Source organism: Prinia subflava, chromosome 15 (genome assembly GCF_021018805.1).
Source record: "Prinia subflava isolate CZ2003 ecotype Zambia chromosome 15, Cam_Psub_1.2, whole genome shotgun sequence".
Classification (NCBI taxonomy): Eukaryota; Metazoa; Chordata; class Aves; order Passeriformes; family Cisticolidae; genus Prinia; species Prinia subflava.
In genome coordinates, this window is record NC_086261.1 from 2201871 (window position 1) to 2218296 (window position 16426).

The 16426-nt window shown below is 39.2% G+C and overlaps 1 protein-coding gene across 3 annotated transcripts in view; it reads left to right on the top strand.

Annotated features, from left to right (window-relative positions):
- The window catches only part of DENND4A (DENN domain containing 4A), a 48321-nt gene that overhangs the window by 26093 nt on the left and 5802 nt on the right, over positions 1–16426 (top strand). For all 3 annotated transcript variants that reach the window (XM_063412711.1, XM_063412713.1, XM_063412710.1), the window contains 16 exons: positions 88–306; positions 553–698; positions 3753–3886; positions 4729–4864; positions 5383–5589; positions 5665–5793; positions 6038–6182; positions 8049–8168; positions 9639–9779; positions 10660–11747; positions 12527–12737; positions 13489–13583; positions 14359–14534; positions 14644–14790; positions 15219–15429; positions 15673–15927. In XM_063412711.1, the coding sequence (XP_063268781.1) occupies positions 88–306; positions 553–698; positions 3753–3886; positions 4729–4864; positions 5383–5589; positions 5665–5793; positions 6038–6182; positions 8049–8168; positions 9639–9779; positions 10660–11747; positions 12527–12737; positions 13489–13583; positions 14359–14534; positions 14644–14790; positions 15219–15429; positions 15673–15927 (3560 nt within the window). The remainder of the gene's footprint in view (positions 1–87; positions 307–552; positions 699–3752; positions 3887–4728; positions 4865–5382; positions 5590–5664; positions 5794–6037; positions 6183–8048; positions 8169–9638; positions 9780–10659; positions 11748–12526; positions 12738–13488; positions 13584–14358; positions 14535–14643; positions 14791–15218; positions 15430–15672; positions 15928–16426) is intronic.

The window sequence follows — 16426 nt, forward strand, 5'->3', positions numbered from 1 at the left end:
ACTGAATCTAGTAAAATAAAGAGAATATTTTTGGCCAGTATTGAGGGGGAAAAAAGTGATCTCACTGTAGTGTTGTTTTGTTCACAGTGCAACAGCGACCAAGAGAAGATGCATTAATGGAATTGGCAATGAATGATTATGATTTTAATTCTGGGAAGAAATTGCATCTGTTAGATCTGGAGATCCAGGAAGCGTTTCTCTGTTTCATGGCTTCAATCCTGAAAGGTTACAGGTCTTATCTCAGGCCAATAACAGAGGCACCCTCTGAAACAGCCACAGATGCAAGTTCTCTCTTTGAGCTACAAGGTGAAAAGTTATAAACTTGTTTTGTGTGTATTAATCTATTATTTTTTATTTTCTTTTATCTACAGAATAAAAACAGTTGCATGTTAGTGTTGTAAATGATGGGGGAAATGTAAGTGCAGGCAAAATTGCACAGTAGTGGCAAAGATTGCAGGAATGCTTTTGGACATGAACAGAATCTACACTGGGCTCTGGTGAGGGGTGTTTCATTCTGGGTGTTCTGACAGTGCTGCTGATTGCACTTTGCAGGGTTTCTCAAGAGCAGAGACCGCTCCCATCAGAAGTTCTACACCCTGATGACCAAAACCCAGATGTTCATTCGCTTCATTGAGGAATGTTCTTTTGTCAGTGACAAGGATGCCAGCCTTGCCTTCTTTGATGACTGTGTGGATAAAGTAAGCAAGTCTCAGTGTGAATACAGTGTTTAACTTCTGCTGTTGTCTGCCTTATCTGATAAAGTACAAATACAAGTACTTGTATTTGAAATGCAAGTTTGTTTTTGCTTTTACTTTCATATTTTCTTATCATTTTAGCCTTCTGTTTACCTTTTTTTGTTGGGTTTCATTCCATTTTTTTGCTACAAATTCTTGAATGTAAATAAAACATCATGAGAAAAATTAGAGGTGCTAATCTTCACTGGTATGTAAACTTCCGAAATACTAGCCTGTTGTAAGAAGTGCAAGGAGGACTGAACTGAAACCCAGAATCTTGCATCTCTATTTCTATGAATATTATAAGAAATTCCACACCTTGTTGTCATCTTTCTTCTTGGCTACCTGTAGCACTCTTTTCTGGGACACTGCTGTTTAAGCAGGCTGTAGTTGTCTGGAGTTTCCTGGAAAGTGGGTCACCTGCTGTTTGTTCCATGGGAATTAATACTGAACACTGATAACTGCTATTTACAGTTCCTATTTATGACTTTTTTCCATGGAAGTGCAGAAGAGCTAGAAGGAGCTATTTTGAAAAGAAGTCTGCAAACAGTGAAATAAAAGCATGGGATAATGATATTTAATGCTCTTTATAGCTTTTGCTACTCTCAATATTTTAGTCGTAACAGTTTTCAGAACTCTGCTTCCCAGTTCTGTAGCATGACTTGCAGGTATTCATGGCTTGTAAATTGAATTAATCACAAATATTTCTGTAACGTTGAGTCAGTCCCATAGCTCTGTTAGAAACCTTTCAACATACAGTGCTTGCTTTGCCATGTGCCAATTTGTGCATGAAACAAGAGCTCTCCTAGACAGAAATAGATGCCAGTGACTGAACTGCTGAGCAGCACTTGGTTTCCTCTGTGCTGCAGTTTAGTTCTCTGGCTGATGTTAAAAAGGATTTTAATTCAGAATGCAATGATTGTGTAAGTGTCAGATTCTATCTGTTGCATTTCATTTTATAGAATGGTTTGAGGGTGCTGAAGTTGATGCCCGAAACTGAAGTTATCTTGTCTGGGAACTCAGACATCTCTCTCAAAAAAGTCATGCTTAGGGTGCTGATGTCACTGTGAGACTGCACGTAATGTGTGGAGCAGTTGGAGCTTTCACCTTTTAGAAAAGGTTAAGTAGCCATTTATACAGCTGAAACAGAGACTTGTCTGTTCTAGTGCCAGGTATTTTGCTGCTTGATGCCCTGGACAGCTTCTTTCCACTATAAAAAATGCTCCTGGCAGTTTGGTGAGAGCAAATTTTCCAGAATGCACGTACACTTCTCCAACTGCCATTACTGGCAGTGAGGATTTGATTCAGGGTTATTGAGGGGCAGCTACTTCTGTGCCAGGGATAGCAGAGGGGAAACTGAGGCACTGGCATTGCAATGCTTTCAGGATTTGCCATTAGAATTGCATGTGAAACTGGAGATTCACTGATAGGAGAGAGCAGGTTCCCATGTGGGATTTCTCTGCACAATGATACATTTGCCTCATTTCTTTCCTGCTTCTCCTCCCTGATTTCTCCTAATTTCTGATACTGTTCTTACCAGTAATGTACAGAGTCAAAATAAGGAAGTGTGCCAAGGACTGCTGTATCAACTAGAGCTGTAGCCAAGACCAGATATCAAAATTGAATTGTTCCAGTAAAGCAAATATTTATATTTCAATCTTTTATTAGGTGAACCAGTATCTGACAGGGTTTTGGATGAGAGAGTGATGTCATGAGTTGAAAGGTGATACAGTGCTTTCTTCTGGTAGTTACAGACTACTGGCTTGAGACAAATTTTATGTACTGTGAAATTAGTTATCTATAAAATATCAGCTAAGCCCTGCCCTGAATAATTTGTGAGAATAGTTTAAGATGAGGAGTAATCTCTTCTCTGTTATTTGGTCCTAGACAGCAGCAGCAGATTGTAATTGATTACCCATTTTGTCAACTGAAAGATACAGTGAAATTGTCTCACAAGTTTTCATTGTTCCAGGAATTCAAAAATTACCTCAATTTGACACACATTTAGACTACTGGCTTTATTATGTTTCACTGGTAAAACTTGTAGCTGTGGGATTTTTACATCCTTAGAAGTATTTAAATTGCAAGTAAGGTTTCGTTTACTGCTTCTTCTCAGGAGCCATATGTTCTTGCTGCTTGGCTGGTTCAATTTGCTAATGCTTTCCATCTGTCTCATGCAGCAAAATGTGTAATTAAGGACACCTCTTTGTATGTTTATCAAACTTTAAATATTCAAGAATTTTACTGAAACTACTTGTTATATTTGTACCTCACTGGAGGGAGAGAACTGGAACATGCTTCTTTTTATACATTAACTCTCTGTTGCCAAACTCTTGAGACATGAAAAAACATTAATTCTTGGGTTCCACAGGTTGCTTATTCATTTCTTTGAAGTATTCTAACATTTGGCTGTGATTTGGTTGCCATTTAAACCGTTAAAGTAATTTAAATTAGAAAAACAAAGCTATGCCTGTCTCCCTTTAACTTCAGTAGGGTCACACATTTATATTCCATTCTCTTGGAGTGCATTTGTATTTCTGCAGTCTCTGCAAACTATCAAGACATTAAATGCTGTGTAAGTGACTGCAGTTGTGGGTGGTGCTGGTAGTACCTTCCGTGTGCATCAGACAATTTGATAAAGCTTGGTATTCAGTAGTTAAGAGGGAGAAAACAGCTCTTATTTTTATATTTAAAAATAAATTTCAAGTTACTGCTGCAGTTGGAAACATTGTTCTAGAAGTGTTTGTGTTCAGAAGGATTAGTCTCTACATACTACTTAAAATGTTTACTTAAACAGACAATTGAGATTATACAATTAAACACTGATTAATGGGTTGGGATGAAGTTCACAAAACCAATGCAACACTTATTATTGTCATTATAATGCAAGGTGTCCTTGCATTTAAGATGCTGTTCCTTGAAGCTAATGCAGACTCTGTCCTGATGATCATCCAGCTGTTAGCAGCAGAAAATACAATGCCCCTGGTAACTTCTTCTTCTTTTAATTTCCTCCTCCAGATAGATATGGACAAAACTGGGGAAACACGACTTATAGAGCTGGATGAGTCCTACAAGAGTGAGCACACAGTTTTCATAACGCCCCCTGAGATCCCTCACCTGCCAAACGGGGAAGAGCACCCTCTACAATACAGGTAGCCTAAGGACACTGCAGGATGCCAGCCAAATTCCTGGCAGCTGCCCTTGTAGGGTTTAATTTCTAGGTTCTTGTGAGAATCAGGAAGTACAGATTGTTCCTGTCCCTTTGTTGCTCAAGTAAAAGGTGTGTGTGAAACGGCTGTCGTGCAGTTCTTTTAAAGTTTTAATTCTGTGTGTGTGCACACAGAAGCAATAATACTTAATAAAGCTGGCAGTGATCACATTACATTGTGCTGTTGACACCTTTTAAGCCTAAAGTTGAAATTAGTGGGCCCAGTCTGCGGTGCTGGTGCAGATAATGATACAATCTGCAGATACTCTTTGGAAAGAGAGAGTACATGTGAAACAATCACTGGAAGCTAGTGTTACTAATTTAGTAATTATGTCAGATGAGTTGGTTGGGTTCTTCATTGATTCTGAGAAGTATTTTTATATCTAATCTGGTTTAATCTTTTAGATAGTTTGATATTGTTCCTATTGATTTTCATAAACCTCAGTCATGTGATGTTCACCCGGGACTAAGCCACACAGATTATTTTGTTTTATTAACTAGAATCAATACTAATGCTTTTGACACATTAATTAAAGAAAATGCTACAACAGTAAATACATTTATCAATTTAAGTTGCTCACCTGAATAGCAGGTTGAGACTGTGCAGGCATATGAACCCATGCTGAGGGATTAGTGAACCACTTTGTCAGTGATGTTGTTAAAGGTTTACTTTTGTTGTTTATTTCCTGGGAAGCCTCTGGTGCAACTGTAGTTGATTTCCTTTGCTATTATGTGACATGTTTGCTTTGGAGCTGACTTACCACAATTGACACATTTCTCTTACAGCTATAATGGATTTCCAGTATTAAAGCTAGAACTGTTTGAACGACCTGAAGGATTTCTCACAGCACCAAATAACAAACTCTCCTCAAAAGCCAGTAGCCCCAACAGCCCATCACCCATGTTCAGAAGAACTAAACAGGTACCTGCTGGTGTTCTTGAGGTGCTTTGGCAGGGGACAGCTTGAGTTTGCCTGTAAAGCCTGGCTGGCAATGGCTGCAGCCTGATGGTTCTTCAGTTCTTCACTGGTCTGGTGACTGTGGGGTCACTGTGTTAATTGTTCTTTGGGTGTGCTTCTTGCCTGCACCATATCCTACAAGGGCCCCTTGTACAGATTGTTGCTTGCTGTGCTGTCCCTGTCCCTTCCCTTATTCTTCACACTGCTCTCCATGAATTTTTCCACATCCACTTTTGATTGCTTTTCACTGCCCAGAACTTTGAGGGACTCCAACTTTCAAAGTAATAGAGATTTAAATAAATGCAAGGTTTTAGCAGTGGAATATTACACAGCGACTGTTTTGGTATCACTCACTGCTTTCATATTCCTTCCCACTTTATTATATTGTTAATATTACTGTTGCAATTTCCATAGATGTAATGGTACCTGTAGCTTTGTGTGATATAGATATAAACACATAAGTAATCTGTGTTTCTTTCCAGGAAATTAAATCTGCCCACAAAATTGCCAAGAAGTACTCCTCCATCCCCCAGATGTGGTCGCGGTGTTTGCTCCGTCACTGCTACGGCCTGTGGTTCATCTGCCTCCCCGCCTACGTGAAGGTGTGCCACTCCAAAGTCAGGGCTCTGAGAACCGCCTATGACGTGCTGCAGAAAATGCACACCAAGAAGATAGACCCCCCTGACGAGGTAGAGCAGTGAGGGTGCAGGAGGAGGGCTGGGTGTGCAGGTGGAGGTGCTGGGCTCACTGCTGTGTGTCTGCAGGTGTGCTACAGGGTGCTGATGCAGCTGTGCGGGCAGTACGGGCAGCCCGTCCTCGCCGTCCGCGTGCTCTTCGAGATGCAGAAGGCTGGCATCGACCCCAACGCCATCACCTACGGCTACTACAACAAGGTAGGGGGGGACAGAAAGGTTTCTTTATCCAGAAAATAGGAGGGAGGAAAATAACAGAGCAGTTCAGGTGTGATTCTGTCATTTCTTGTGAGATAAATAAACGCAAGATAGTCGTTTTGTGGGTTTGGGTTTTGTAGGTTTAGGAATCTGCTGTATTATTGCCAATGTAACTCAGTCTGAAATTTAAGTTTTCACACCTGACTGTTCCTGAGGATGACTATTTGGTTTGATATTTCCAAAATAGGCTGTTCTGGAGAGCACCTGGCCTTCAAGCAATCGAGGTGGTTATTTCCTCTGGATGAAAATACGGAATGTTGTCTTAGGAATAGCACAGTTTAAAAAAGCATTGAAGAAGCTACCAGCAAGCACTGCACATACGTCTGTTCCTGGTAGAGTATTCACATCCTTTCTTTTTTAAATATTTTCATATTGATAAGAAAGTTACTTCAAAAGTCTTTCTTTTGTGAGTTCAATGAAACTGTTTTAGAGATAAAAGCTGAATAGATCCTGCAAAATTTTTAAAAAGCAGCCTCTTCTTGGCCTTCAATCTGAACTAATCTGTTCATTTATTGTATCAACTATTCACAAAATAAATGGAAACTAAATATGAAACTGAAAGTTGTGATAATTATCCTAGTTCATCCAATAACCAGGCTTATAATTAGCAGAAACTTCTGTCCAGCCTTGCCTTTTTTATTTTCTCTTTTTTTTTAATGTTAGCTAAGAGGCAACTGGATCTAGTCCTTGAGTTTGCAGTACTGATTGCAGGTTCTGCATACCACCTGCAATGGTCTTGTTTGTTTTTATCTAGAGTATAAGTAAAATATGTGAGGCTTTAAATTTGGGGGTTTCTTCTGGTTTTTTTTCCGATAAAGCCTTAGATAATGTGAACATCAAATGGTCATATGGCCTGTAATTGATAGTTTTTAAAGGTACTTTCCATAGTATTTATAACTTCCTGGTAGTAAAGCACGATAGTACGTTGTAAATGCAAAGCAGCAATCAGTTCAGTTTAGTTCAGGCTGACCTTGGAAAACCTTTACAACATACTTTTATAAATGTATGTGGGTCATCTGACTCAACTTTCAAAGTCCTTCCAGCCAGGGCTGGTCTGTGACACCAAATGTGTACAAATAAATCTTTGCCCTGACAAACAGAACATATATGATGCCTTATAGCCAGGTTATTTCTCTGGACTCCAGAGACTCCTGTCCTACTTCTGGCTCTGTCATTAACATTATGGATGGCCTTGAACAATTTTGGTTTATTTCTGCCTGTTCTTCATGGAGCTGAGCTTCCTGATAAAGCACTTTATTGAAAGCCAGCCATGCAAAGCACTGTACAAGAGCTTAGCAATGTTGGTTGCAACTCAGACCATGTAAACTAAGTAAGTGTAAATAATCCTTAATGAAATAACTGTCACTTCTATAATTAATAGCATTTGTTTTTGACATCATCTGATTTTTCAAGATTACTTTGCATGAAGTCTCTTAGCTGGAATGTGTGCTAACTCCTCAAGAAATCCAAAAAACACTCCCATAAATTCCAGAATATTTTCTTATTTTTAGCCTGGTTTTTACCCTGTCTGTAGCCATTCAGTGCAGCCTCTTTAGGGAAAAGAGGGAGAGAAACTTTCAATTATGTTAGACCCTCTTGATCCTGATGAGAGACTATTAATTACACTTGGGCAGTGTTTTGGCTTGAGAGTGACCAGATAAGTGGCTTGAATGTTTGCAGGAGGGGTGGGGGTGATGTTGGTTGTTTTTATTTAAATCCAGTTTGCAGACAAACTCATATTTGGCACTGCATTGTTGAATTTTTTTTTTTTACTTTCTAGAGTAAAACCAGGAGGATCACATGCATTAACATTTATCTTTCTGAGAAACATTTTACCCCAAAATGAAAGCATGTTTAGATGCCTCTTGGAGCTCTTGAAAAGATGTGACCTTTTGATCAAATAAACCAGGCAACAGAATTAAAGTCAAACTGTGCTTTAGTTTAGTATTTAAAAAGAAATGTTTCCCATTACCCCTTTGATTTCATTCTCTAAAGCATCACTTCAGTGTTTATACTATAATAAGCCAATCCTTTTTTTTTTTTTTTTTTTTTTGGGTGATAAAATGTTCACTGTTAATTGGAATGTTCTTGATAAGAGGCCTTTGAATTACTGTTGGTATTCAATTTATTCCTCTGAACAATGTCACACTATTAAATACCATAACTGTCTTTATTCTGATGTTGCCCTGCACTGACAGGGGGACTTTCAGACACTGCCAATAACACATCACTCAAAGAAGAAGCCAAGCAAGGGAAAACTTGTCTTCAAGACATCCAAGAACAAAAGGAGGACAAGAGAGAAAGTGACTCCAGTTCTTGTACGTATCTTGTGGATACAGATATCTGGTTCATTGGGGATAAATAAGGATTCCAGCAAAAGCTCAGTGGGGCAGCTGATTCCTCACACTGAGTGTGTGTGATAATGTCAGTTTATGCCTGAAGTTCTTTCTCCAAGTGTAATTTTCTGGATGTCTAATGGTTTCATTTGGAAAATTACGGTTCTTTTTTCTCTCCTGTTTCAAATAAATGATAATGGGAGCATAAAGGCTTAATGATAATTATAGCCTAATGTTTTTGTCTTTTAAAAAAATGAAATTGCCTTATAGGCATAATGTACAGAAAAGCCTTTTCCACCAGTCTGGTTCCTTTATAAATCCTGTAAGAGGAGAGCAGCTGAAATCTTGCAAGTCTGAGAGGTCTAAATTACCCAGCTCCATGGAGTTCTCAGTTTGGGAGATGCTTCAGAATAGAATGGGGTTTTTTTCTTCAGGTTTTGCATCTGCTGCTCTTGTTTCCTTCAACTGCAGTTGAGCTGCATCAACTTCATGCAAGAACATAAAAGATCAAATTGGGTAGTAAAATCATATAAGCACTACAGATTTCCATGTATATTCATGGAAAATACCCTTCTTAGTAAATGTTCCCCTAATAATATAATTGTTTAAGTTTTTCAGTGGGCTTTCTCCTACTATTTGGGTTAACTATCCCATTGTCAAGTGATATAAAAGTCTGAGAAAATACAGATTTAGATAAGTTGCTTCAGTGTTTTCACCACAATCTTGCTTCCAGCACTTGTATTTTATTCTTCAGTTTTCTTGAAAAGTTGTCTTACCCATCATCATGAGAACATACATGTAAGATTACAGACCAAGTTATTTATGTTTGCTAAAGTTTTTGAGAATGCAGAAAATTAATTTTGCCTAATTTATTACTTTTGGCTGTAATTAAGACAAATGTGGCTCTCTGTTATAATAATAGGATGTGCTAAAACATTTCGCACTTTTGAAAACAACTTGATAATATTAAAGTTGCCTGAAATTCCTTAGAAGGAGTAATTGTCTATTTTGGGTAGTCACCTCCAATGGAGGTTTTGTTTGATATCTAAAAGAGTTGAATATGAATATTCACATTTACTTCATTTCTCCTGCTTAGCCCTGGGGGAAATGAGATCTGTGTAACGCTGAGCTCTTGCAAAGGGAGGAGAAAAATACTCTTACACCTCTTCTATGCAAGGGAACAGGGATGGTCTTCACAACCACCACATATTTTGGAATGATTTTTGCATTCTGTATAGAGCAGCTTATGGAATTTCTAGCTTTTAGAACATTCCAGATGTAATGCTGGGAGTTAAATTTCCATAGTGAAAACCTCAGCCCAGGCAGATACCGGCCTGTGCCTCATGGGATGGGAGCAACAAGGTGTCGCTTAATCCTGTGTGAGGTGTCCAGTAGTGAGATTTAAGGGGTGTTCCTTGGGTTCTAGAACACTCTGTCCTTTCCTGTCTGCAGTGTCTGAAGTGGAGAGCACAAAAGGCAGTGGGGACTGCCTGCCCAGACTGAATTACCAGAGCTCGGGGAATGGCAAAGCCCCTTCCAGCATCGTGCGGCTCAACGGCACCGTTGGCAACACCGCGGCACAGGGGAGCAGGGGTGAGTGCAGGGAAAACACACAAATGTCCAATTTACTAATGAGTTACTAATGAGTTCTGAGCACTGTTCCTAAGTTCTGTTGTCCACTGAACCTGCAGTATTTTATTGCTGTAATAGCAGTGGCTGATGAAAAGTGGGGGAGGGAGTTTAGGCTGGAGTCAGCATTTGCTGTGTCAGGAAGATGCATGGGAGTATTCTGCATTTCCAGATTTTTTTTTCTTGTTTTTTCTATTTTTTTTCGCTGTAGTTAACATCTTACAAAACACCAAAATCTTGGGTTTTTTATTACCATCTCCAGCAAGTAATAAATTCTTTCAGGATGGACAAGGAGTTTCTGTGCAGACAGATTAAAGAGACACTTTCAGACATTTTCATGAGTCTTTAGTAATGTCAGATCTAATTATTATGGTACTGTCAGCTATGCGTGAAATATTGTAATATACTTTAAAGTCTGCATCCTTATGCTCTGGCAAGACAATGGAGATTTCTCTGACGAGAATTCCTTTTGTTGGCTCTGCTTCTCAATCGTGAAGTTAGAAAGTGATGCTTATTTTTACAATTTCCTCAATACCTGTGCTATCCTTGGCTTCCAAACCTTTAGCAATGTCTCCAAAAGAGGGAAGTAAATACAGCTGAGACTTCATGATATGTCTCAAAATGCTCATTAGGATGTTTGTTTTTACTCCTTCTTAAGTGTTTTATTTTCTGTGCCTTCGTAAAACTTAAGACCATAGTCAGCTCAACATCTCAACCTCTGGCACAACACAGTGAATTCCATCTCTGTGTTGTAAAATGTTTGAAGATGAGACAAATTTGGATTCTTTTGTACTTTCATTTAGACAGCCAACAAATAAAGCACCTTGTTCCATCTGTTTTTCAGAGAGTTCTGTAGGATTGCTGTTTACATCATCTTTTGAGGATGCCAATGAAGCAGAAGTTCTAAAAAGTAAATCCTTAAGAAAAAGACACAACAGTGCAGTGGAAGCTGACTTAAGGGAGGTGCCATGGGAAAGCAGGAGCCGGAACCTGAGTGGAGATGGCTTAGTGGGACTCATGATAAACAGAATCAACCAGGAAGCAAACCCTGGAGAAATGGTGGAAAAACTGGGAGCTGATGCCAAAATTCTGTCTAGTGCATTACAGAAAAGCATAAGGCCAAAAACTCTGAATATCAGATCTTCCTCTTTAGAGTCTAAGAGAGAAAGCCTGGAGAAGGAATCCAGCGATGAAGATGCAGCCTTTGATTGCAGTTCTACAGATAAAACAGAATCTCCTGTTATCTTTGATCTGGAAGACCTGGATGCAGAACCTGAAACACCTACTGCAGTGAAAACTTCCAGTGAAAAATCGAAAAGGTTGCAAAGAAAGAGCAGCTTTCCAGTAAAACCAGTTGAAAAAACAGATGTTGAAACTGGATTTGATCCATTGTCTCTGCTGGTTGCTGAGACAGAGCAGCAGAAAGAGGAGGAGGAGGATGATGATGACAGAAGTGTTTCTACTCCATCTGCAAGAAGAGATTTAGCTGAAGAAATAGTCATGTACATGAACAACATGAGCAGCCCTTTGTCCAGTCGTGCCCCAAGCATTGAGCTGCAAAAACCCTTCGATGACAGAAACGCCAATAAAAGGAGCCCGACCATCATCCAGCCTTGTAGGAGGTCCAGCCTTCCCCCAAACTCCCCAAGGCCACCCAGTCTAACCAAATCCAAGAGCTACCACACAAAAAATGAGGAAAGGCCAAGGGACAGGCTTTGGTCTTCCCCAGCTTATTCCCCAAACAGCCCAGCCAAGGAGCAGGACACCACCAGTGCATTGACACTCGTGTCATCACCATCGTTCAACCTGGACACGCTGCTGACTCCCAAGTTTGATGTTCTGAAAAGCAGCATGTTCTCTGCTGGAAAAGGGGTTGCAGAGAAAGCAAGCAAGTGGTACTCCAAATTTGCAATGTATGCTGCATCTGCAAAGGTAAATGTTTATTAAGAACCTGTAAATTAAGGAAAAAACTTTGTAAAGGTTTAATTACTGACTCACGTGTGATGAATCCCTTGCATGACATATGTCGTTGTAGGCTATGTACATTAAATTATTTTAGTCATGTTTGATATACCAGAATCCTAATTTTAATATTCTGAATAAAATTTTAGTCTAGCTTGAGTTCTGAATATATTTCATGGGAGAACATAAGTGTGTTGACAGGACAAAGACTGCTCTGGCTTCCCTCTTTAACCTAAAGAAAAAACACTTAAATACTTGTTTGAAGTCTTTATTGCTTTTATGAATAAGGGGAAATATGGTTGTAATGGATGCCAAAATAATTTAAAGCTAATTTTGATCTGAGGTCATTTGTTATAATGTTGTTTGCTGCTACCAATTCAAACAAAAATTACTTTTGTTCCCAGTCTGTGGGAATGAGGAGACACTTGCCTTGTCTCTCCTAATGTATTCCTACAGCTGCTGGTAATTCTTGTAGCAATGGGGTGAAAAAGTCACAGGATTAAAATGGGTGTGATTTCACTTAATTATTTTTGTTAGGAGACTCTAAAGAGGAATCCTGGTGTAGCTGTTTAACCCAGAGTGGGACTTACCTTGTCTTGCATCAGTTCTGAATGCAGATCTGTGAGCCCCCAAGGATGGAGGGTCATGCCTGGAATTTACTGAGACAAAGAAGGCTGCCCCTTTTTGTTTTCTGGAAATATTTTTACTTTTCTTTCATCCTCTCACTGGACCTTGTTTTCTTTTCTCAGGATCAAAACTCAGACCGAGCAAGTGTTTCATCTCTTGGAGCCCTGGATTCAGAATCTACTTCTCTCACTGATGAAGATGTTTGCAATGATTTTGAAAGTGCTTCTCCTCAGGAGAACACCACAGCAGAAATTAAGGGAATTAGCATCAGCAAGACAAGCCTGGAAAGCTCAGCTTCCCATGATAGCTCTGCTAAGCAATTTGACCAGTGTGGTAAGAGACAGCTTTTGCATGGCATTCTTCAATGTGAACAAATCCAGTTTTAAAAGGTGTTCTTTCATAATTCTCACTTTAGGATCACACTAGCCATTAGTCCTTTTTGTGGAAGATGTACATTTTTCTTTTACTAAAAGAAAACTCTTACTCAAACAGGAACCCTTTGAGTCCTTGAGTATTCATGTAAACACCTGATTTGTGTAAGTTGTACAGCTCCAGAAAACATCCATAAAAATATTGTAATGGTAACTTCATTGGTGTGGTTCTATTTTCTGAAAGTAGTAAAAATACTTTTTAAAAATCCATTGTAATTTTCTAAATGCCACTGTTGAAGCTGATTATCAGACAGACTGTAGATTTTTTTTCTAATCTGTGCTGGATAATTGGTCATGACTGTTCTATCACTTTCTGATGTAATTTGGAGTACAAATCTCTTGTCCTTCCCTAGTTTTTGTCCACACAGAAGGTGTGGCTATGAATTACTTAAAATTTGTTTCCGAGCTACCAACTGTTGTTAACAGAGAAGTGAACATATGGGAATTGTTTGTTGGTAGCTTTTATTTTTGCCTTGCTTGGTGCTGGGCAGATGGCAGCCTCACACTCCACAGTTCTGTACCAGCGCATCTCATTTGTTGCATCTCCCATCACACATTTTATTATAACTGCAGTATTGTTTCAGCAGGAGAACAGGGTGCTAAAAATGCATTTTCTGAATAACTGGTGTACTTTGGGTTTCTTCTGTTAACAGGTTCTCTTTCCAAGTTCCCTTTACCTGACAAATCAGAGTTGGTGTCTTCCTGCAGCACCAGCAGTACCAGCGTGTTCCAGAACTACGCCATGGAGGTACAGGATGATTTACTGATTTCATTGATGGACTTGGAGCATTTGTCTTTAAATATTATCTGTATCTCGGGTAAAGTTCAGAGCTTCAAACTAAAACACTGAAAGACAGATGGTTATTTCTGTCACAAAGTAGATTTCATTTCAAATCCTGCTCTAGGAAGATCTTTATTTCAGTCACATCTTTTGGCCCTTAAAGCTTCGGTTCTCAAGAGTTTGCTTTTGGATGCAATTGAATTCAGGCATCTAAATCCCTTGTGGAGATAAACTTGTTCAAAGTGAAAATACCAAGTCTGAAGTAGCACTGGATACTTAAAACTACAGAGGAGAGAACTACCTATTTCTTGGTGTAACTTCTAGTAAGATCATTTTTCCTTTCACTGTTAGGCTGGTTTGGGTGGCTCTTCACTTTTTTCTTTGCTCCCTGCCCTCACTCACTGGATTTAGGTTAATGACTGTTCATTTGCATTTTTTTTGCCATTTCTATAATTGTGACAGTCACAAAAGAGTGTTTAAATTCTAATCATAATTTATGTAGCTGCATAAATATTCCTTTACTTTTATGCTTGCAGATTACAGATAACATTTTATTGTTAATAGAAATATTATTAAACATCTGGTTGATTTTCATTTAAGAAGCAATAAGAGGATGCACTTGTAGGCAAATGGGAGGAATATTCATCAGAGGGCAAAGATTTCAGCTGTAGTTTAAAGTGCTTGTGACACAAAAGTAGCTTTTGGGCACATGTTCTAGAGGGTTCTGTTCTGCCCTGTGCAGGTCCTCATCTCGAGCTGTTCTCGGTGTCGGACTTGTGACTGTTTGGTCCACGATGAAGAAATCATGGCAGGCTGGACAGCAGATGATTCAAATCTCAACACCACATGTCCCTTCTGTGGCAATTTATTTCTGCCTTTTTTAAGTATAGAAATCCGAGATCTTCGGCGGCCTGGACGGTAATAACAATATTTCAATCTTCCTTAATTTTAAACGCTGATATTGAGAAGTGCTTTTTGTTGAGATTTAGGGTTTTTGGATAATGTTAAGCTTTTGCTTTCCCTGCAGGTATTTTCTGAAGTCCAGCCCATCTACAGAAAATATGCAGTTCCCATCCCTGTTCTCCAATCAGAGCGGGAAGTCCTGTAACACCACAGCCACTGTTGGCCTCACTCCATCCCTGATGTCTGTCCAAGAGGATATCAATTCAAATAGGTAAATATGCATTTCCTGCCTAGAAATCCCTCAGCTTCTCTGTGCATATGCATGTATTTTAATCAACTGAAACAAATTTATATTATATTCTTTGAAGCGGACAGATTGATCAAAGAGAGGATCTTTCTGCTTCCTCTCCCTTGTCTCTCAGCTGGCCACATCCTGCCTTCTCTGCCTGATATAAAAATTCACGTTGGCATTTGTAATTCTGCAAGTTTTGTGAACTCTTTTGAGGATGTTTGTGTTCATCATCAGTGCAAAGGGGAATAAATCCTGCACTGTAACATGAATGAGTGTGGTGACCAACAAGGCAGAATTCAAACTGTCAGGTCCATTATTTCCAGTTTATTTCTGTCTGTGTACCTGTTGGAGACTCAGAGTAAAACAAAAAAAGATGAGATTCTTTTTTCTTTTTTCCTCTCCTCTAGCAAATCTAAGCAGCATGACAATGTTTATGCCAGAAGTATCCAGATCCCCTCAGGAAGAAGACAAAATGCCTCTGGGTCAGAATGTACAAGTCACCCTGTAGCAAGGAGCATCAGTACTTTTGGTCCTTTGGAGGAAGATGAGAAGGAAAACCAGAAGATGAGCCATATCATTCCTACTGGTAGCCTGCCTGCTACTTTGCAAGGACCAACAGTGTGTAGTTTTTCTACCTTAAAAGTCATTTTTTCATGTTTGCTGTAGATTAGAGGCATGTGTAACAGCATTAGCCTTCCTAAATTACAGTAAATACTAGGTTACATTATTTAAACTAATGCTAGTTGTAGCTTTTAGATGTTGGTGTGTGTCAACAGGAACAAAAGCATTTATAAGGCCTTGTAAAGACAGTTACACTCATTAGATTAGTTACATTTAATGGCATTTTTTCTGTTACTGCAGGATTCCTTGGGCCTGGAGTGGCGCTTGCCTAGTCCTGATCCTATAACAGTTCCTTACCTCAGTCCTCTCGTGGTGTGGAAAGAGCTTGAAAGCTTACTTGAAAATGAAGGGGATCATGCAATAACAGTGGCAGACTTTGTAGATCATCACCCCATCGTATTCTGGAATTTGGTGTGGTATTTCAGGCGCCTGGACTTGCCCAGCAACTTACCAGGATTAATACTTTCTTCTGAGCACTGCAATAAGAACTCCAAGGTATGGGATCTGATAGGAAACACTGATGTATGAGGAATGATTGTTTTCCCATATAGGAAATCATTACATGATTAAGTAACTCTTAGAAATGTCTTGCACTATGCTGAGCCCAGTCCTGACTTGGTGAAGAGTGTGTCAGCTGAGGGAAGATATTTAAAACTCTGGAAACAGATATTTAAAACTCTGTGCTCAACAGTCTTGTGGGGGGCAGTGCTTAGCTCTTACTCATCCCTCTGCAATTTGTGATCCTCAGTTTCAAGGAGGATAAAGTTGCTAATCAGTTTTTTTGCTATTTGAGTAGCTAAGCAGTAGAAGGAGGAAGTTTAGATTTTAGGACTGTAGAAAATAGGCAAAACACTCATTGGCCATGTCACTGATGATCCTGTTCAGATTTAGCTTTCTGTATGTAGTTTCAATAGCAAAACTTTTTACTCTGAGACCTAGAGATATGGAGATAGATGTTAAATACAGAACTCCTTTGCCATGACTTTGTAATAAA